General features: G+C 41.4%; 1 protein-coding gene across 1 annotated transcript in view; it reads left to right on the forward strand.

The window, feature by feature from the left end:
* The first annotated feature begins 1,370 nt into the window (after positions 1-1,370).
* Positions 1,371-22,207, forward strand: part of DNTT (DNA nucleotidylexotransferase) — a 149,733-nt gene continuing 128,896 nt past the window's right edge. Inside the window, exons 1-2 of the mRNA XM_043518301.1 lie at positions 1,371-1,624; positions 19,297-19,471. Of these exons, the coding sequence (XP_043374236.1) occupies positions 1,422-1,624; positions 19,297-19,471 (378 nt within the window). The 5' untranslated portion in view covers positions 1,371-1,421. The remainder of the gene's footprint in view (positions 1,625-19,296; positions 19,472-22,207) is intronic.

Here is a 22,207-nt window from a genome sequence, read left to right on the forward strand (position 1 = left end):
GCTGTGACATAATTGGGGATACTGTTCCTGACGGCTTGTAGTCCATCTTTGTGTGGAATGTTGGTGTATAGGGCTTCTACATCCATAGTGGCCAGGATGGTGTTTTCAGGAAGATCAGGAAGTGCTGGTAGCGTAGGGCCTGAGGAGGGAGTCTACATAGCCAGACAATCCTGCAGTCAGGGTGAAAATGCCTGAGATGATGGGGTGTCCAGGATTTCCAGGTTTATGGATTTTGGGTAGCAGATAGAATACTCCAGGTCGGGGTTCCAGGGGTGTGTCTGTGCAGATTTTTTTCATGTTCTCTATATATATAAATCTCCCCATTGTATTTTCCACTGAATGCATCCGATGAAGTGAGCTGTAGCTCACAAAAGCTTATGCTCTAATAAATTTGTTAGTCTCTAAGGTGCCACAAGTACTCCTTTTCAGTTTGCACTGGTACAGATGACTGCACAAGGTGCAGGGCAATGGGGAATAGTGCCTACAGTACAGGCTCTCTGTGTCCATAATGTAGTTTATTGAGGCTACTGGGATCCAGCAGCCCCACTCGGCACATAGTGGATAGGAAGTGCAGAGACAGTTCTGCACTCCAGTGTAGCACCCCAGTGTAAGTACTGCAGGGAGTTTTGCACTGGCAATGTACTGGCACATTTAAAGGGTCTATAAAACTGTTCTCTAATGTTTTGCTATTAATTTCCTTCAAATTAAATTACCAAGGGATTAATTTTATTGTGATATTGTTTCAAAGTGCTTTTCTTTGTTTGCTTTTTTTAAAAAAATTCCTTTTATGTCAAAGTTTTATGAAGTTAAAAATACAACCCCAGGAAACAATTGTGCAAAAATACATAAACCAGAACAAGCCCCAAAGCTAATTGAATAGAAATAACAAGAGTGCCAAACAATATAAGCCATAATCCTGAGATATTAGTTAAACCTTTCCTCAGAAGCAGTTTGTAAATAAAAACAAGAATAATGATTATTTTAAATTTTCTTTTCAAGTTGGAGAAAATGTATGTGACCACAAAATGGTGAAATAGGAAAAAAAATTAAAATGAAAGTCAATGGAGCTACGCCAGTTTCTACCAGCTGAAGATCTGGCACAATATATTTCAATAATTTGTTATGAACAAAATTATCTGGATTAAGTCTTTAGAGGCAGTGGCCACATTCAATACCAATGAATTTCAATACATATGCACCTGTCTGGAGTAGTTAAAATTCTTCCCACATGTAAGTCAAAGAAGTATTCATAGTGCAAAGCAACGAATGTTTCTGTTCATGTAGCTTCTGTTTCTGATTTGAGAAGAGAAACAGAAGAAAATAACATCAATGGGTGATGACATCAGATACAGCTATTGGCTGGCAGTGTGAATGTAAACTCACATTTAGACAGTGAAGTTGAAAAAATACTATCTTGCATCATGGATAAGATGAGAACTCCAAGCCTGTTCCCCCAGAGGAAAAAGCAGAAAGGGATGCATCCTCCAATTTCTCTCAGCAGTTGTGAAGTAAAGTTCAGTGAACTAGTAATTTTTATTATGGAGAGGAAAATGGGGGTGACTAGAAGGACATTCCTGATGGAGCTGGCAAGAAGAAAAGGTTTCAGGGTAGAAAATGAGTTAAGGTAGGAAAATCTTTATGTAAGCAGAAAATCATATACAATGATGATGCTTAAAAACTTGCTGATTACCTTAGATAACTAAATAAGATATGCTGACAGCTAACCTTAGTAGTGCTGTATTCAAGGTATTTCCTATAACAAAGCTTACACAGGTACATGGGAATACTGCAGTTCTGAGGTAATCAGGTAAAATAGTCATGTTTTTCAGTAGCATCTTTGTCTGTACAACAAAGATTTTGATAAACGCATTTGTTCAAGTGACTGAACATTTTATTTATGTATTTGGTGTATAATCTTTATTCTTTCCAATAAGTGATTATTTCATATTAAGTAGATAAATTCATGTTACGGAAAGAAAATTCTAAAAAACAATAGGCAGCATACAAGCATAAGCAAATATTCTAATCTTTGACCTCTAAGATCCATGGTTCAAATTTGTCTGTCTGTTGAGTTTAATGAGTTTGGACTTCTCAATGGACTTCTCTCCTATGGAAAATCAAATAAATGTAGGTTTTAACACTGATCCTACAAGTGTTACTCACATGATTTACTGTTACTCATTTCGCAAAAAGAAAAGGAGTACTTGTGGCACCTTAGAGAATAACAAATTTATTAGAGCATAAGCTTTCGTGAGCTACAGCTCACTCACGAAAGCTTATGCTCTAATAAATTTGTTAGTCTCTAAGGTGCCACAAGTACTCCTTTTCTTTTTGTGAATACAGACTAACACGGCTGCTACTCTGAAACCTGTCTTACTCATTTGTATAGTTTCATTCGAATCAGTGAGCCAGATTTTCAGTGGGTGCTATTTGCAACGCTTCATTGAAGCCAACCGAGCTATGTTGATTTATACCAACCAATGATTTGCTGGAATGTTTTGGCCCATTGAAATCCAGTTATAGTTGGAATGAATCTAAATGTAGTGGTCTATTCCTGAAAAGAAAAGGAAGACGTTGAATATGCCTCTATAGAAACCATGAAAGATTGATAGGGAAATATTTCTCTCCAGTATCTCTGGTATTCCATTAAGTAATCCTTCCTTTATTTGAACTGTCCTACTGAGTAACACACTTGGGAAGTGTTAGACATTGGCATATGCTTTGGGACAATTTGCCATCTCTGTGTAGAAAGGCCCAGTACTGGAGCAACAGGGATGTTGCATCTGAGGATTAAGGTGTACTGTGATTGGTAAATTTATGTCAGGGTGCTCAAATGGCATCTGTTCTACAGCCACTATGCCTGCTTTTACTTAGTGCAGTCAGCCTCCAATTTCATGAACATTTAAGTTAAAGAAAATCAATTTTTGTTCATGTCTATATAAAATGCCTGCTGAACAGAATATATACTAAGAACATGACTAGGGCTTCCCAATCTCAGCTCCTAAATATCCCTTGTCATACCCATTGTTGCAAACTGTCCAGATCTTGTGATCTTGAAAGGCAGAATCAGAAAAGGAGAAAAACAAGGGAATGTAAACAGTTTATAAAACAAAATACAGGCAGGTATGGCATGGAATTAGGCAGTTAATGTTGGATCTGAAACCCACTGAAATCAGTAGAAAAACTTCCTTTCATTTCCAAGGGCTTTGGATCAGCACTCTGAGGTGTGCTTTAAAAGTTTTGGGTCTATTTGGGTTGTTGAGACAGAGGTTTCTCGCCAAAATTTCAAACTTTCTGAGAGGACACAGATTATACAACTTTTGTTTATCAGGAGTGGGCCAGTATGATTAAATTCAGTCCAGTTGCAACTGGAAAAAAACAGAACTATAACTGTTGATTTTTGTTGTTGTCAAGAATGCTAGAGGAAACTCTAAATTTGTTACATTTTCTGCCAAGAATCAAGCACAGCTGTAGAGGTTCCAGAGGAAACTGGTGCACAGCAACTAAACTGCTGCTGTGAGTATAATGATGGCAAAGTTCCCAGATCTGCAGCTTGGTATAAATACATTAAATCTGAATATTTTATATAAGGTGAAATAAACCACAGGAAGCAGAAGCTCTATGTCTCTAACTGAATTTTTGTACACAAGTAAAAACATAACAGTTTTAATTAAAGGAGAACCTAACAGGATTAAATAATAATAAAATATTGCCCACTCAATAGACTCACCTAGATTTGTCATCTTTTAGAATAAATTGAGATAAGCAACTTTTCTGATGCTCTGCTCTACAAGTTGTGTGATATGAGAAAAGGGATTTTCTTTCACAGTGGAATTTTTTAAATTTACCTTTTCAAAATACAGCTCACTGTACATTTAGTACATTGGAAGATCACACAACAACAGTACTTTAATAGGTGTAACTGCAGGCCTTGTGGACAGAACTAGCACACTGAACGTAGTGAAGTCAATGGGTTATTGATGTGAATAAGGGCCCTGGCACTTGAACCATACTTAAGGATGTGGCGTGCTAATCTCTTAAAAATCTGTTATGGAATGTTGCTCTGTGCTGAATCATATTAAGTCTTGAGCTGGAAGTGTGTACTCTACCCTTCCTTGAGATTTAAGTGGAGTTAGTACTAATGTAAAGGTGCCTGCCTGCCTGAACTGGAGAAAGTCATGTTCTATTTTTCCATTGTCTTAAAGGTTTCAGGTTTCAGACTCCAATCCACAGCTGTGCAGTGTACTAACCTGTCAATTGCTATATCCTACTCCAAGGTGACTGTATTTCAGTGGAGCTTTAGGGTATGTCTACACTACGAAATTAGGTCGAATTTATAGAAATTGGTTTTTTAGAAATTGTTTTTATATAGTCGATTGTGTGTGTTCCCACACAAAATGCTCTAAGTGCATTAACTTGGCGGAGTGCTTCCACTGTACCGAGGCTAGCATCGACTTCCGGAGTGTTGCACTGTGGGTAGCTATCCCACAGTTCCCGCAGTCTCGGCCGCCCATTGGAATTCTGGGTTGAGATCCCAATGCCTAATGGGACAAAAACATTGTCGCGGGTGGGTCTGGGTACAGGTCATCAGGCTCTCCCTCCCTCCATGAAAGCAACGGCAGACAATCGTTTCGTGCCTTTTTTCGTGAGTTACCTGTGCAAACGCCATACCACGGCAAGCATGGAGCCCGCTCAGCTCACTGTCACCATACATCTCCTGGGTGCTGGCAGACGCGGTACTGCATTGCTACACAGCAGCAACCCATTGCCTTGTGGCAGCAGATGGTGCAATAGGCTTGACAACCATCGTCGTCATGTCTGAGGTGCTCCTGGCTGCCTCAGTAAGGTCAGTCAGAAGTGCCTGGGCAAACATGGACGCAGGAACTAAATTAGGAGTGACTCGACCAGGTCATTCTCTTTAGTCCTGCTGGCAGTCCTATTGTACCATCTTATGGTGAGCAGGCAGGAGATGAGGATGGCAAGCAGTCCTACCGCACCGTCTGCTGCCAGCCAAAGATGTAAAAGATAAATGGAGTGGATCAAAACAAGAAATACACCAGATTTGTTTGGTATTCATTTGCTCTCCCCTCCTTCCCTCCGTGAAATCAACAGCTGACAATCGTTTCGGTGAGGTCTGTCAGGGGCACCTTGAAAAGTTTAATGGAGGTTCAGTCCTGCCTGAAATACCAGGGGGAGGGATAGCTCAGTGGGTTGAGCATTGGGTTGAACGTTGGCCTGCTAAATCCAGGGTTTTGAGCTCAATCCTTGAAGGGGGCCATTCTGTGTGACAGTTCTTTTTCTTTCTCCTTGATGTAAAGACACCCCCTTTGTTGAATTTAATTCCCTGTAAGCCAACCCTGTAAGCCATGTCGTCAGTTGCCCCTTCCTCCGTCAGAGTAACGGCAATCATTCCGCGCCTTTTTTCTGTGCAGACGCATACCACGGCAAGCATGGAGCCAGCTTAGATCACTTTGGCAATTAGGAGCACATTAAACACCACACGCATTATCCAGCAGTATATGCAGCACCAGAACCTGGCAAAGCGAAACCGGGCGAGTAGGTGACATCAGCACGCTGACGAGAGTGATGAGGACATGGACATAGACGTCTCTCAAAGCATGGGCCCTGGCAATGTGGGCATCATGGTGCTAATGGGGCAGGTTGATGCGGTGGAATGCTGATTCTGGGCCTGGCAAACAAGCACAGACTGGTGGGACTGTGTAGTGTTGCAGGTCTGGGACGATTCCCAGTGGCCGTGAAACTTTCACATGCGTAAGGGCACTTTCATGGAACTTTGACTTGCTTTCCCCTGCCCTGAGGCGCAAGAGTACCAAGATGAGAGCAGTCCTCACAGTTGAGAAGCGAGTGGCAATAGCCCTGTGGAAGCTTGCAATGCCAGACAGCTACAGGTCAGTCGGGAATCAATTTGGAGTGGGCAAATCTACTGTGGGGGCTGCTGTGATGCAAGTAGCCAATGCAATCAAAGATCTGCTGATATCAAGGGTAGTGACCCTGGGAAATGTGCAGGTCATAGTGGATGGCTTTGTTGCAATGGGATTCCCTAACTGTGGTGGGGCCATAAACGGAACCCATATCCCTATCTTGGCACCGGAGCACCAAGCCGGTGAGTACATAAACCACAAGGGGTACTTTTCAATAGTGCTGCAAGAACTGGTGGATCACAAGGGACGTTTCACCAACATCAACGTGGGATGGCTGGGAAAGGTATATGACACTCGCATCTTCAGGAACTCTGGTCTGTTTCAAAAGCTGCAGGAAGGGACTTTCTTCCCAGACCAGAAAATAACCGTTGGGGATGTTGAAATGCCTATAGTTATCCTTGGGGACCCAGCCTACCCCTTAATGCCATGGCTCATGAAGCCATACATAGGCAGCCTGGAGAGTAGTCAGGAGTTGTTCAACTACAGGCTGAGCAAGTGCAGAATGGTGGTAGAATGTGCATTTGGACATTTAAAAGCACGCTGGCGCAGTTTACTGACTTGGTTAGACCTCAGCGAAACCAATATTCCCACCGTTATTACTGCTTGCTGTGCGCTCCACGATATCTGTGAGAGTAAGGGGAGACATTTATGGCAGGATGGGAGGTTGAGGCAACTCACCTGGCTGCTGGTTATGCGCAGCCAGACATCAGGGCGGTTAGAAGAGCACAGGAGTGCGCAGTGCGCATCAGAGAAGCTTTGAAAACCAGTTTCATGACTGGCCAGGCTACGGTGTGAAAGTTCTGTTTTTTCTCCTTGAGGAAACCCTCCCCCCCTTGGTTCACTCTACTTCCCTGTAAGCTAACCACCCTCCCCTCCTCCCTTTGATCACTGCTTGCAGAGGCAATAAAGTCATTGTTGCTTCACATTCATGCATTCTTTATTAATTCATCACACAAATAGGGGGATAACTGCCAAGGTAGCAGGAGGGGTGGTGGAGGAGGGAAGGACAAGGCCACACAGCACTTTAAAACTTATTGAATGCCAGCCTTCTGTTGCTTGGGCAATCCTCTGGGGTGGAGTGACTAGGTGGCCGGAGGCTCCCCCACAACGTTCTTGGGCATCTGAGTGAGGAGGCTGTGGAACTTGGGGAGGAGGCCAGTTGGTTACACAGGGGCTGTAGTGGCTGTCTGTGCTCCTGCTGCCTTTTCTGCAGCTGAACCATACGCTGGAGCTTATTAGTTTGATCGTCCAGCAGCCTCAGCATTGAATCCTACCTCCTCTCATCACGCTGCCGCCACCTTTCAGCTTCAGCTCTCTCTTCAGCCCGCCACTTCTCCTCCTGGTCATTTTGTGCTTTCTTGCACTCTGACATTGTCTGCCTCCACGCATTTGTCTGTGCTCTGTCAGTGTGGGAGGACAGCATGAGCTCAGAGAACATTTCATCGCGAGTGCATTTTTTTCCCCCTTCTAATCTTCGCTAGCCTCTGGGAAGGAGAAGATCCTGTGATCCTTGGAACACTTGCAGCTGGTGGAGGGGAAAAAAAGGGACAGTGGTATTTGAAAAGACACATTTTATAGAACAATGGGTACACTCTTTCACGGTAAACCTCGCTGTTAACATTACGTACATAGCACGTGCTTTCGTTACAAGGTCGCATTTTGCCTCCCCCCATCACGTGCTTAGCCCCTCCTCATGACTAACAGCGGGGAACATTTCTATTCAGCCACAGGCAAACAGCCCAGCAGGAATGGCCATCTCTGAATGTTCCCTTAAGAAAAGCACCCTATTTCAACCAGGTTACCATGAATATCACTCTCCTGAGGATAATACAGAAAGATAAAAAATGGATGTTGTTTGAATGCCAGCAAACATACACTGCAATGCTTTGTTCTGCAATGATTCCTGACTAAGCGCTACTGGCCTGGCGTAGTAAAGTGCCATACCATGGTGGACAGAATAAGGCTGCCCTCCCCAGAAACCTTTTGCAAAGGCTTTGGGAGTACATCCAAGAGAGCTTTATGGAGATGTCCCTGGAGGATTTCTGCTCCATCCCCAGACACATTAACAGACTTTTCCAGTAGCTGTACTGGCTGTGAATGCCGGGGCAAATTAATCATTTAAATATGCTTGCTTTTAAACCACGTATACTATTTAAAAAGGTACATTCACCAGAGGTCCCTTCTCTGCCTGGAGGGTCTGGGAGGCAGCCTTGGGTGGGTTCGGGGTGTACTGGCTCCAGGTCCAGGGTGAGAAACAGTTTCTGGCTGTCAGGAAAACCGGTTTCTCCACTTGCTTGCTGTGAGCTATCTTCCTCGTCCCCAAAACCTGCTCCCGTGTTGCCTCCATCTCCATAGAAGGAGTCAAACAACACGGTTGAGATAATGGTGGCTGAACCCCCTAAAATGGCATGCAGCTCATCACAGAAGCGGCATGTTTGGGGTTCTGACCCGGAGCAGCTGTTTGCCTCTCTGGTTTTCTGGTAGGCTTGCCTCAGCGCCTTAAGTTTCACGCTTCGGGTCCCTGTTATGGCCTCTGTCCTTCATGCCCTGGAAGATTTTGACACATTTTGGCATTTTGAAAACTGGAACAGAGTTCTGATAGCACGGATTCCTCTCCCCACACAGTGATCAGCTCCCATACCTCCCATTCGGTCCATGCTGGAGCTCTTTTGCGATTCTGGGACTCCATCATGGTCACCTCTGCTGATGAGCTCTGCATGGTCACCTCTGCTGATGAGCTCTGCATGGTCACCTGCAGCTTGCCACACTGGCCAAACAGGAAATGAAATTCAAAAGTTCCCGGGCCTTTTCCTGTCAACCTGGCCAGTACATCTGAGTTGAGCGCGCTGTCCAGAGCAGTCACAATGGAGCACTCTGGGATAGCTCCCGGAGGCCAATACCATCTAATTGTGTCCACAGTACCCTAAATTCGACCCAGCAAGGCCGATTTCAGCGCTAATCCCCTTGTCAGGGGTGGAGTAAGGAAATCGATTTTAAGAGCCCTTTAAGTTGGGAAAAAAAGGGCTTCGTCATGTGGACGGGTGTAGGGTTAAATTGATTTAATGCTGCTAAATTCAACCTCAACTCCTAGTGTAGACCAGGGCTTAGAGTGGTTTCACTTACAATTTCCTATGAGTTTGATAAATATTTCTTCTACATAATAGAGAACACCAGCAGGCCTGTTAGAGACTTTGACTGTTGACAGCTTATGTGCTCAGGGTATAAATAGTTTGTAAAGCATTTTTTTCAAGCAAATAGAGATCATATTTGGGGGGTCCTCCAAGGCATTGCTGAACCTTGCCCCATTCAAAAGGATCAAATCTGGCTGTCTCACTCTACCTGATGAAATCCCCTTTTACAGTATCCTCCTTCTTGAATAGTGACAAGCGCTAATTACAGTGCTTATATGAAAGCATACAAATATCCAATGTCTTTGTGACTTTTGAACAATTTGCATGGCCCTTTGCCTTTTTATTATTAGTACCCATTATTTCTGACTCCCAGTAGATCAGAGAAGATTTGAGTGTACTTTTGTGAGAGATGGGAACTTCAATTAAAGAGGAAATATCAGGAAATGGCTGGAAACTGGGGGAGGGGGAAAAGAGAGAAAGTGATTAAAGCAAAAACCAGGGAACTAACAAGACAAGTGCCTAACTTCATTCAATTTCTTATTGCTCCCCTTGCCTTCACTTTTGCTTGTTTTCATTTTGATTGTGAGTTCTTCAGGGCTGTGTTTAAAGTGCTTAGCATGCTGCTGCTGCTATACAAATAATCATAGTTGGCTACCTGCTTGGATATCCAGGGGATCAGCAGGGAAGTATGCTGCAGAGAGTGACTTCTTCCCTGCTCTGACCCTGTCCACCTTCAGCAGTGGCATGCTATGACATTTTTATTATGGCATGAAACAAGGTTTTAGATGACAGATACATAGATTGTAAAAAGTGTTATAGCCATGTTAGTCCTAGGATATTAGAGACACAAACTTTTGGGCTACACAGAACTTTTCTTCAGGTCTGGCTGGGAAAGGTACTTGGGGTGCCACAGCTAAAGGAACTGCTAATGTATCTTCATAAGTGTTGCTATACAGGCAAAGGAGAAACACAAATAAAATCATCAAGTGTGGTCAAAATCCAGTTTAGTGGGGGCACTGTGTCACCCTGCTCCTGCAACCTTGGATGCCTTATATGCCTTGCGGTAGTAGTTTCCATCTGGGCTACTCACAAACAGCCTTCCAGCATGCAAGCCACACCCTGAGTGCGTGTGTGTATGAAACTGCAGCCTGCCAGCCACACACTGGCTCTCACCTGCCTGGGCTATAATGCAGGGTGACCCCAACACACCCCTAGCCCTGGATCTTCCCTCAGAAATGTATGTTCTATACTGCTCAGCCCTCTCCTGGACAGTACAAATATATTAAGTCCATTATTCCTTTAAGGGAATAATATGCCAGTTTATTACCTTAAGTAGTTACCCAGACACTTCAATTTAAACAGATTGGATTAGTTAAATTGTAAAACAAGTTGATTAACTGCAAACAAAGATTTTAAGTGAGTCCAAGTAATGAGGCATAAAAATCAGAAATTGTTACAAGAAAAATAAAGATAAAATTCCTACTAGTGCTTAACTTAAACTAAATTACTTGCAAAGTAAACTTTTTCTCACCTTATGCTCCAGCAGATTACTGACCAAACTTTCAGATTGGGATCCCTGCCCTAGAGTTCAACATCTGTTTCCTTTTATCTTCTCAGGGTATTGAGAATGAGGTGGGCAGGGAGAGAGAGAGAGGAGTATCTTGGGGTGTTTGCCTCTGCTTTTTATAGTTCCAGTCCCCCTATTGAAAAACATTTCCAACAGAGAACCAAGAGACGAAGAATCTCTGTGGAAGGATGTTCCTTGCTGTTTTTCTTCACCTGTTTGAATTTCCTTTGTTTCCCTTCCTGCTTAATCTTGTTTACTGCATAAATGCAAATTAAGGCAAGCACACATTCCTTTGCTTAGGACAGATTTGTTTGCTGACTTCTCTTTTAGCAGGGCTGTGGGGTTTGGAACATGTTAATAACATCATACAGCAAATCTTATAACTTCACATACAATGTTGCCACACATTTTATCAGGATAATACTGACCCACAAATTATGAGTTTTCAAATGATATATTACAAGGCATACCTTGTAGAAAGATTACAGTAGGGTGTAGGTGTGAATACAGGGGTGTTCGCACGGTCAGAAAACCCTGTGCCGAAGAAAACGACTGAGTGCCCCAATTTTCTGGATTTCACACCACATTTTTAACAAGTTCAGTCAGAGTTTCTCTGGTCCACTTACAAGTTTGTGCATATCTTGATTGAAAATAATATGTGCTAACTACTTATGCTAAACTATCTGTTCAATCTTGTATTTAGCAGTGATGCTCTGAGTACCTTTCACAGACCTGAAGAAGAGCTCTGTGTAGCTCGAAAGCTTCTCTCTCTCACCAACAAAGTGGGTCAAATAAAAGATATTACCTCACCCAGATAAAAAGGTTTTTATCTAACATACATAGTGATTAATAAACCAAATATATTTGTTTTTGGCAAATACTAGTAGTCAAATATAATGAAAGCAGAGAATATACAAATATGTAATTCCATTCTTAGTTTTTTTATTTTTTTAAAGAAACTCCTTGGTGATCAGGTCCTAGGAATTTGGTAAGCTATGCAGATACATAAGCAGTTCTTTTTCAATGGTCAGGAAAGCCAGCTGGACAAGCGTTTGCCACCCCTGGGTGTTGCATGTAAAAGTCTTAATGCTCTTTAAAGTTGAAAAAGTCTTTCTGCCATGGCTGTAAAGTAAGGAATAGTCAGAATTATGGCAGACAATTTGCTGACCTCAGAGAAGCAAGTATGTAAATTCAGCATATAAATATTTCTATACCAGTCAAATGCACCTTCTCCTTGCAATTGTTCTGAGTTGTATGCAGCACACAGTTTGAAATGCAATTGATTGTCAAAAATTCAGATAATATGCTTCTCGAGATTTGAGAACATCAACCCCAAAACGTGTCTGGAACTCTCATAAATCTTGTTGGATTCATCAACTGGACTAACTGTTTGCTGACATTGTCAATAACCTCAAAGAAGAGACACTTTTATATGTCGCTTGGCTTTCTCTTGCTCTTTTTTTCCTGAGCTTCATGTGCAACTACCTCAGACACCTCTTTCCAAAACTCGCCAAAAGTTTATCGCCTTTGGCAAATTTGCTGTAATGTCTCACAAATCTGCTCAATACAAAATCCAATATCATACATCTTGGTTTGAAGAATGTCAAATTTCACTTCAGTCACTTCAAATATGTCACTGTAGAAGCAAAGGAGAAACAGAAACTGAAAATCATTGAGCATGGTCAGAAAACCCTGGCTCAGGAAGAAGACTTAGCATCCCAATCTACTGGATTTTGCACCACTTTTGAAGAGTTCAGTCAGAGCTTCTCTGTTCTGCTTAACAGTTTGTACAAGCCTTCGTAAAAACTCCACCCTGTGGTACAAAGAGAAGGCAGCTTCCATTGAACTATGTTTTGAAGAACTTCAGCCTGCTTTGAAGTTGAAGAGAAAAATGTAGATATTCCTTCTAAATTTCTGAAGAAAATCTGATATTCTCTGATACTGTTTGCTGCAAAACTGAGACCAAGATTTAAAACATGAGTGTAGCAATGAACAAAAAGTGCACGGGGGAACATCTCACAAGCACAGTTTCTGAAGCCCACTTACGTCGCTTGCAATTAGTGTCTGACCTATCAACTTGTCTCCAAATTTAAACTTTTGGCATGCCATCTCAACATGCTGCCAAAGGCCTGCTGCAGTTTACTAGCCTCAGTATAAATAACCAAGCATTCTACATCACCATTCTTGGTCGCGTAATGCAGTACAATAAAAAGCTGAGACTTATTGGCAATACAGTATCTGAAGTTTCATCAAGCAAACTAGCAAGAAAAATTTGTGCTGCTAGTTCTGTTCTATCGTGGATGATTCACTTGCCGGCTGTAGCTACTTTTTTCTGATGCACAGCCAGCCAGGAAATCAGTTGCCTGAATATTCATGTTGCCTAGGCAACATGATGCAACTTGGAGTATTGATTGCCTTCCCAGTGAAACAAAGACAGTCAAGGTAAACAGACTGATTACATGTAGGGCTTTAGAGTGCTTCTAGAATAAAACATTTTTTTATGAATTATGGGGCATGCAATACATGCATTGCATACATAGATGGCACTCCACTGACCACTGGGCCTTAATGTTTAAATCCTTTTGGAGCTCTGTCAGTGTCACGTTCTGGTGGGCTGCAGGAAGAGTGAGAAAATTCCAAACTTCTACATTCTGTTGGGAAGAACCACTTATCTGGGTCCCCTCCACTCGTGAGAACAGAAGGGACAATTGAGCACTCTTGTTAGCATCTATGCATTATATTTTGATGAGTACCTATGATCGTTCCTTATGTGATGAAAAATGCGGTATCTCTCACATGGTCGGAACCATACTCAGAAATACAGTTGGCTAAACCCTGTTAAATTTTTGGAAATCAATCATAAGCGGTTTTTTTGGTCTTTTTGTTGCCTCCCATACAGCAAAAACATATCTGTGTACGGCTGAATAGAACACATAATCTCTAGAAGCTGAGGTAGTCATTCTTCATACTATGTCTAATAATTCTTTATCATGTACTTCAGAAACAGCAATAAAAAATTTTATTGTAGTGACTTTTCTGCTTCCCCATTTCTATGACATTCTAAAAATAGCTATCATATGGTATATTAGATAGTAAGCGACTTACATTATACGATGTGCAATGTAGCACAGTTGCCAACTTTCACACAAAGAAAAGGAGTACTTGTGGCACTTTAGAGACTAAGGTGCCACAATTACTCCTTTTCTTTTTGTGAATATAGACTAACACGGCCCTGACTTTCACAATAAACCATAAATCAAGCTAATCGCATTTCAAAACAAGGCCATAACAAGCAATCCCTAAGAACCCCAACACTCTGACTAGATTTCCCCCTCCCACACGCGTGCAGTCTGGGACTGTAGTGGACCCGCTATGCACCCCTGATTCTCTTCCCCCCCATTACCCCTGCTTGACCCTTGCCTCCCCTTGCCCCTGCTTGCCGGGAGCCGATCAAAAAACAAAAAGAAGCTACAAGCCAAAAACTAGCCAACAAGAAACTCACAAGCCAATTAAGCCAAAAATAAGCCAAATTATTTTCCCCCATGGGTTTGGCATGTCTGCTACGTAGTTGTAGCTGTGTCAGTCCCAGGATATTAGAGAGATAAGGAGGGTGAGGTAATATCTTTTATTGGACCCAATTGTGGATTTAGCATTAGTAGAGCCCTGTGCTTAATTTTTGGGGCCCACCCCATGGGACCTAGCCAAGAAAAAGAACATTCTCTCATCTCCCCCGACCCTCATTTTTATTCTTTTTTCCTTCATCCTCCTCCTATATTATAAGTAATAGAAAGTAAATTAAAATAAAGTGAGGTACCTTGATTGTTTTTGTAGTCTAATTTTTTTTTATCACAGACCACTTAAAGTGCTGAGGGTCTCGGCGGGCCACTGAATGATCTTTCCAAATATTGTTTGTACCATTAGCTAACTATTGTAAAGTGCTTTGGATAAGAGCACTTTATTAAAAAAAAAAATCGTAACCCTTTCTCAGTCCACCTGAATGGAGTTCTCGGACCACAGTTTGAGAACTTCTGATCTAGATGAAAGCTTGCTTTGCATTATGCAAACGTAAAAAATGTGTAAAAATAAAAAGTATCTATGATGCATGAATGGAAAAATGTTAACTTCCTCTAAAGAAACTTATTCCATTTGAAAAAAAAATTATTCAGATAGCTTTTTTTTCTACACTTTTTTTCTTTCTACACAAAATCATCAATTAAGCCGTAAGTAATATTTTGTAAAGGGGCAGTTGCAATTGTCAATATTGCTGAACTTGTCAAATGTTTGACTCATTGTATTTTGCAAATAATTTTTAACTCGTTTCAATACAGAAAAAGAACGTTCACCCAGAAGCATTTGTGACAGGTATTATTAAATATTTTCAGAATGGTTTTTACATTTGGAAACGTTGCCTGCAAACCGTCACGTATAAATCTATACAAATCAACTGGTGATCTCAAAGCACAGACCTCATCGTTTTCGATAAAATGAATGAAATGTTTCCCTTCATCTTCAAAAAGATTTATGTTTATGTCCTCTTGGTAGAATTCACTTAATTTCTTACTGTAGTGGCTTTTAGCATTTTCGTCCATACTTCTGTCAAAAAACACACAAAATAAATCAGTTTTCTTTAGAGATTCACCTCTACTCTGCAAATACACTATTACTGTGTCACAAATAACATTGACTGTCTCAAGGATGATCTTCTTTCCCTTTTTAAATTGATTTCATTGTCTCTAGTTTCATAAAAAATAACTTTCTGATTTTTTTACGCTTCTCATCAGATATATCAGAGGAACCTATATTTTCTGTTAATGTTAGTGCCTCTGCTTCCACCGAGCTATAGTCATTTCAAACTTCCATGACAAAACTTGTAACTGAGGCTAACAATTGTACAGCATTCAATAAATTTGTATCAACCTTTTGCAGCGATTTGCTGACGGCATTAATTCTTTGAAGTAAATGGTTCCACAAAGGAAAAAAAACAGCAATATCATACTTTTCAAAATTTTCCGCTAAGGATTTTGCATGTGGTTTTTCAGAATTTGATGTGGTGATGTCTAATAAGATTTTCTTTATAACATCATAGCTCATTTTCAAAGCCAAAACAGCATCTGCACGAGCAGACCACCTGGTGTCACAAATTCTTTTGACTGTCAAATGTTTTCCATTTGGCTTCTCCAAGAGTGATTGTAGCATACTCCACCGATGTGTGGAAACTGAAAAAAAGCATACGTGTTTTGAACAAAGAAAAAAAAAAAGTGTAGCTCCCTCACAAGATTTGGCTGCAGATTAAATTTAAAGAACGGCTGGAACATAATATGAATAAAGCAGAGGGATTTTCATTGTTCAGTCTTGGCTGTAGACCTGAATATTTTCCCGCCATATTTGCGGCGTAATCAATGCTCTGCTCACAACAATTTTTGATGTCCAAATCTAAATTTGCAATGATTTCTGAAACAGTTGTCTCTAGACGTACAGAAGCGTGGGATTTTAGTGGGACAAAACAGAGATTGCTCTTCAACTTCACCATTGCCAGTCACATATTTTAAAATGAATGTTAATTGATCTACATGACTCGCACCTGGTGTTGAATTGACTATTATGGAATAGTACTTGGCATCTTTTACTTCATCAGTGAATTGGTTTCTCAGCTGCTCTGCCATTATAGCAGGTGTTCCCAAACTTGGTTCTTGGCTTGTTAAGGGTAAGCCCCTGGCAGGCCGCAAGATGCTTTGTTTACCTGAGCGTCTGCAGGTACGGCCACTCGCAGTTCTCAGTGGCCGCAGTTCGCCATTTCTGCGAAGCTGCGGGAAGTGGCTCGGGCTCAGGAGGTGGCTTGGGCTGGGCCACCGCTTCCTGCAGCTCCCATTGGCTGGGAGCTGCGAGCGGCCGTACTTGCAGATGCTCAGGTAAACAAAGCATCTCGTGGCCCACCAGGGGCTTACCCTGAACAAGCTGCGAATCATGTTTAGGAACCCCTGCATTATACTGATGAATTCATTGTAGGTTTGGTGTGTTTAAAAAGTTGGTCTTCCCTGAGCCACGATACTGAAAATTTTTCAAATGTTCATTGAGAAAATTGTCAAATTCACTAAGATATTCAAGACAGGTTAAAAAATTATCCTTTTGATTTGACAATGATGACTTATCATGTCCTCTTAGAGATAGTCCCAAAGAAGACAACATTTTTACCATGGCAACAATACGTCTCAGCACTTTCCTCCAATGAGAAAACTCCTTTTCAAACTGAGCCGATAACACAGAATCAATTCTTCCAGATACTTTACACCTTTGAATGAACTTACACATAGCATTAATATGAGCTTTGGAAGTTTCATGATCAGCAATATGCCTTGCAATGTTTCTCCAATTAGAGTGCCCGTCAACAACTGTTTGTTTTCCTTTACTACGGTCAGGGAATAATTTGCAAGTGTAACAGGAGACTGCCTTGGTGGTTTCTGAAAAAAATCAACCAATTTCTCATTTCTGTCATCCCATTTTTCTTCATCCTCAGAAAATGGGACTCATGAAGACATCTAAATTGCTTTTGTTCTCCAACCTCATACTCTTTTCTCAAATTTTCTATATTACCGACATTTTTTGGTTCATTTACTAAGAAAAATTCTATCATATCCAATTAAACAGATTTTGGCCATAGTGCAATGTCTTCAGAGTAGGTTTCTTCTCTTACTTTTGACAAAATTACCAATATTTTGTAGTTCCATTGACGCTTCAGAATCCACTTGTTCAACTTTTGCAGTCGTCATGGTATCCCCACAACTCAGCAAGTGATCAGATAATTCAAATGTTTCTTCGCCCACACTTTTTGATGAATGTCCACTATTCTATACTTCAAGCTCTTTAAAATAAGATGACAAACAGTCTTTTTGCTTATCTTTGTCGTCTTGCCTCACCTTCATTTTTTCGCGTTTTTGACTGCCAGACTCAGTGTCACTTCATTATTGCTAAAAAACTGACTTTGTTTTTGGGTAGATTAAAAATGTCTGAAAGAGCAGGGGCATAGCCATGGCCATGGACCAAGAAATTTAATGCCAGTGGTGCTGGAATGTTTTTAATAGTGGGGTGCGGAAAGCCAGCCCCCGTCCCGCTCAGGCGTGGATCCAGACTGTGGCGTGGGTCACAGGGCGGCAGCTGGGACCTTAGGCACAGGAACTAGGGGTGTGGGCAGGGCTGCTGACAGAATGTCCAGGCCCCTGGGTGAGGTGGGGGGGCATCTCTGGCTCCAGAAAGGGCAGGACCTCAGGAGGAAGGAGTGGGGCTGGGGGCCCAGCGCGTGAGTAGAGCTGCCATGGAGCTGGAGAATGAAACAGGAGAGGAGACACCAAGATCTCCATGGCCAACGAGGACAGTTTCAGGCACCCCACTGGCCCCGCGCTGGCTGGCCCAGAGAAGCGGGCAGAAAACAAACCTTGAGGTGAGAGAGGGGGCATGGTTCCATTGGTGGTCACCTGAGTGCCCTGCTGCCTCTGAATGCTCATCTCTGCTTACCTCCCCTGGTCGGCCCCCCCTGCCTGTGGGCTCTGTGCCAGTTCTGGGGGCCAGCCCATCCCCTGGGTGCCCCACACTGGGCTGTGCCCAGCCACCGCTCACCAGGCAGCAGTGAGCAGCGTGAATACGGGCCAGAGGGCTCAGGAGGAGCAGGAGGCAATCAGGCAGCCGGAGAGAAGTGGCAGTTTCTCTTTCAAAGTGCCGCTTCTCTCAGGGCAGCTGCGTGGCCACCCTGTGCTCTTCCTGCATCCTCTGGCCCACATTCGCAGCGCTCACCGCCACCCGTACCTCCCTCCTACTCCCCTAAGGCTGCAGGTGAGCCTCCCTCCCTGCTCTCCTGCCCCCCCCCACAGCTTCTGCCCCCACAATCCCCTCCTCCCGCGGAGTGGGCTGCCCGAGTGCCCAGCCCTGGGGCCCCCTGTCGTTGCAGGGCACGGTATATTTTGCAGTAAATCTGCCCCTGACTAGAGCAACTTCTGTTGGTGAGAAAGACAAGCTTTCGAGCTATACAGTGTAGCTTATCTCTTTCACCAACAGAAGTTGGTCTAATAAAAGATATTACCTCACCCCTTGTCTCTCTTAAACTGTCAGTTTTAAGCTAAACTAAACCTGGCCCTCAAAACATATGGTTTCTATCATGTGCACACTTGCTACTGCCATTTAAGTACTTTATTTAGGTACAGAAGATTTAAGTTTATTAAATATATTAGCAACTGTGGAACTTTAATGTATTCTGTTTAGTAGATTTTGAAGTATTATGAACCTCTCATTCTTTGACCAGTAATTTTATTTTTCTCAGGGCTGGCAGGTGACAAAACGGACTTCATTATAATATTGTTTGTGTAATATTTTCCAAGTTGCAAAAAGAAGTGTAATAGAACAGCATCTTACAGAAGTTAAATGATGCTGACAGGATGAAAATACTGCACTTATAAAATGTTATGCTAACATTTTGTCCTTAAACTAGATTCACTGAATGAAAAAGAAATATCGTGATATGAAAACACGACACACTTCCTGTGTCCTGATATACAATATATAAGACCTTTTTCAGGGAGTGCATGTCAATATTGAAATAGCAGCATTATAGCTATCTACAATTGGATTCAGAAAAAACAAAACTTCATCTTAATTTTTCCCTTTATAGTGATTCTGTCACTCATATTGTGGCAGAGAACAATTCTTGTGCTGAAGTTCTGGAATGGCTGAGAGGACACAAGGTGAGGGACAGTTCAAGGTTCGAACTCCTTGATATTTCTTGGTTCACGGCTTGCATGGAAGCTGGAAAACCAGTGGATTCAGAGAAAAAACATCAACTCATCGTAAGTCAGATATTTCAATGTGAATAAAGGTTGTTTGACAATAAGCTTAAAAGTCAGGCTAATCGGGCAACTCACACTTTGCTTCAGTGTAAACTTGCTGTTGTAGAGCATTTGCATTTAAATACATGTATGTTTTTATTTTAAATGCTTGCTTGCTTGAAAAATTCATATTGTTTTCATAAATTAAAAGGAAAATCCTTTTAGAGATGGTCATAGTTACCATGATCTGGTGTATTAGTACTGAAATAATACTGTTCATCATTCATATAAATTTGGTGCTGTCATAAATATAAAGGGAAGGGTAAACACCTTTAAATCCCTCCTGGCCAGAGGAAAAACTCTTTCACCTGTAAAGGGTTAAGAAGCTAAGATAACCTCGCTGGAACCTGACCAAAATGACCAATGAGGAGACAAGATACTTTCAAAGCTGGATGGGGGGAAAACAAAGAGTTCTCTCTGTCTGTGTGTTGGCTTTTGCCGGGACCAGAGCAGGAATGCAGGTCAGAACTCCTGTAAAGAGTTAATAAGCAATCTACTTAGATATGCGTTAGATGCTGTTTTTTGTTTAAATGGCTGATAAAATAAGTTGTGCTGAATGGAATGTATATTCCTGTTTTTGTGTTTTTGTAACTTAAAGTTTAGCCTAGAGGGATTCTCTATGTTTTGAATCTGATTACCCTGTAAGGTATTTACCATCCTGATTTTACAGAGAGGATTCTTTTACTTTTTCTTTAATTAAAATTCTTCTTTTAAGAACCTGATTGCTTTTTCATTGTTCTTCAGATCCAAGGATTTGGATCTGTGTCCACCTATGCAAATTGGTGAGGATTTTTATCAAGCCTTCCCCAGGAAAGGGGGTGTAGGGCTTGGGGGGAATTTGGGGGGAAAGACATTTCCAATTGGGCTCTTTCCCTGTTATATTTGTTAGACACTTGGTGGTGGCAGCAGTAAAGTCCAGGGACAAAAGGTAAAATAGTTTATACCTTGGAAGTTTTAACCTAAACTGGTAAAAATAAGCTTAGGGGGTTTTTCATGCAGGTCCCCACATCTGTACCCTAGAGTTCAGAGTGGGGAAGGAACCTTGACAAGTGCCATTAAAGAAAAAAATACCTCACTCAAGAATTTACCTTTGCTATGGTATTTGTGGTATTCCCACAAATACTTAAAATAGTAAGTACCTCAGACAGCATGGTAAATGTAACTACGCTGACTTGTACGTGCCCCATTTTAATAACTCCCACTGTAATATTTTGTATTTTCAAAACAATGTACAAACATTAAAACCTGTACTATTCAGAACTGATCTATGTGCCCCTGAGAATCTATGAAAGGACTCAGAATAGCAGCCGTGTTAGTCTGTATTCGCAAAAAGAAAAGGAGTACTTGTGGCACCTTAGCGAAAGCTTATGCTCTAATAAATTTGTTAGTCTCTAAGGTGCCACAAGTACTCCTTTTCTTTTTATGAAAGGACTGTTGATGTAATCTGTGTGTAAAGGAGTAGTCATTGGAATTTAATATTATTACAGAGTTGGTACTAGTGAGGAAAAATATGGTAGGGAATACAGGAATTGTTTTATTGTATTGTCACAGAAGAAGCTGTACCAAAGAGGATACTAGACTATAGTATTTTTCCCTATTCTGCGAATAGTGCAGGACCCCTCACATTGTGGATAGTAACATAGTAAACCGCTCTTGGAACTGCACTGTAGCTGATAAGGTAATACTGCAGTAGGGGTTTTAGTATTAAATGGTGTTATTCTGTAGTACCACTGCAGGCTGCACACTGTGGAGTGTGATGTACAGTGACAATATCCCTACCAAGCTGTGTACTCTAGATGGTGACTTAGTACCACTGGACGATTTACAGCAGTGATAATCAGACCTCAGTGGTTCAGGAGCCAAACTAGCAATCAGTATTACCCAAAAGAGCCAGAGTAGTGTGAATTCATTGTTTCATTTACTATAGTACTATATATTCATATTCAAACAGTATGACAGAAGAAATATTTAGTTTGTGTACATATATATATTCTCACAGCAACATGACTGATCAAGTATTGTATCGAGTACAATTGGTTAATAATGTAGTAAAAACGTATGTATGTTGGCAGAGGTAGGGGCCTGATCCAGAACCCTTTAAAATCAATGAGAAGATGTCTATTGACTTGCAAAGGGCTTGGATTAGGTAACTGTTGTACCACTGTAGAACTATATTGTGGAAAGTGATGGACAATAGGACTATTACAAGATTTGCAGTGTATAGCTTAGTGTTGTGTATAATATGTACAAATGAATCAGCAATGTCATTTTTTCTTTTTATTCCTCTTCTTGATTATTAAAATATGAAGAATGATCTACCTATTAAATATCCCTGAAATACTGTGGTTCCTGGGTCACTTTCCAGTGCCGGAAACCAAAACCTGATACGAAATCTAATCTCTGAGATTTAAGATGGGAGAATGCCTGTTTAGTAAGATTTTTAAAAATGAGTACACCAGATGGCACTATTGCTCTCAGGCTCAGAATAATATGGTAGCATGTATATATTTTCATTGCTCACTTTCCACTGAGCCTGCTGAAGGGATAATGCTCTAAATAAATTCATGCAGATCAGAAATAAAAACAAAATACCATATAATTATCACATTATGCAATCTCTCAGAGAGACAGGTCATGAAGGTTTGAATTATGGATTACTTTCAAACTTAACTGACTGAAATTTTTCAAAAAGGCAAA

The sequence above is a fragment of the Dermochelys coriacea genome, chromosome 7, assembly GCF_009764565.3.
Source record: "Dermochelys coriacea isolate rDerCor1 chromosome 7, rDerCor1.pri.v4, whole genome shotgun sequence".
NCBI lineage: Eukaryota > Metazoa > Chordata > Testudines > Dermochelyidae > Dermochelys > Dermochelys coriacea.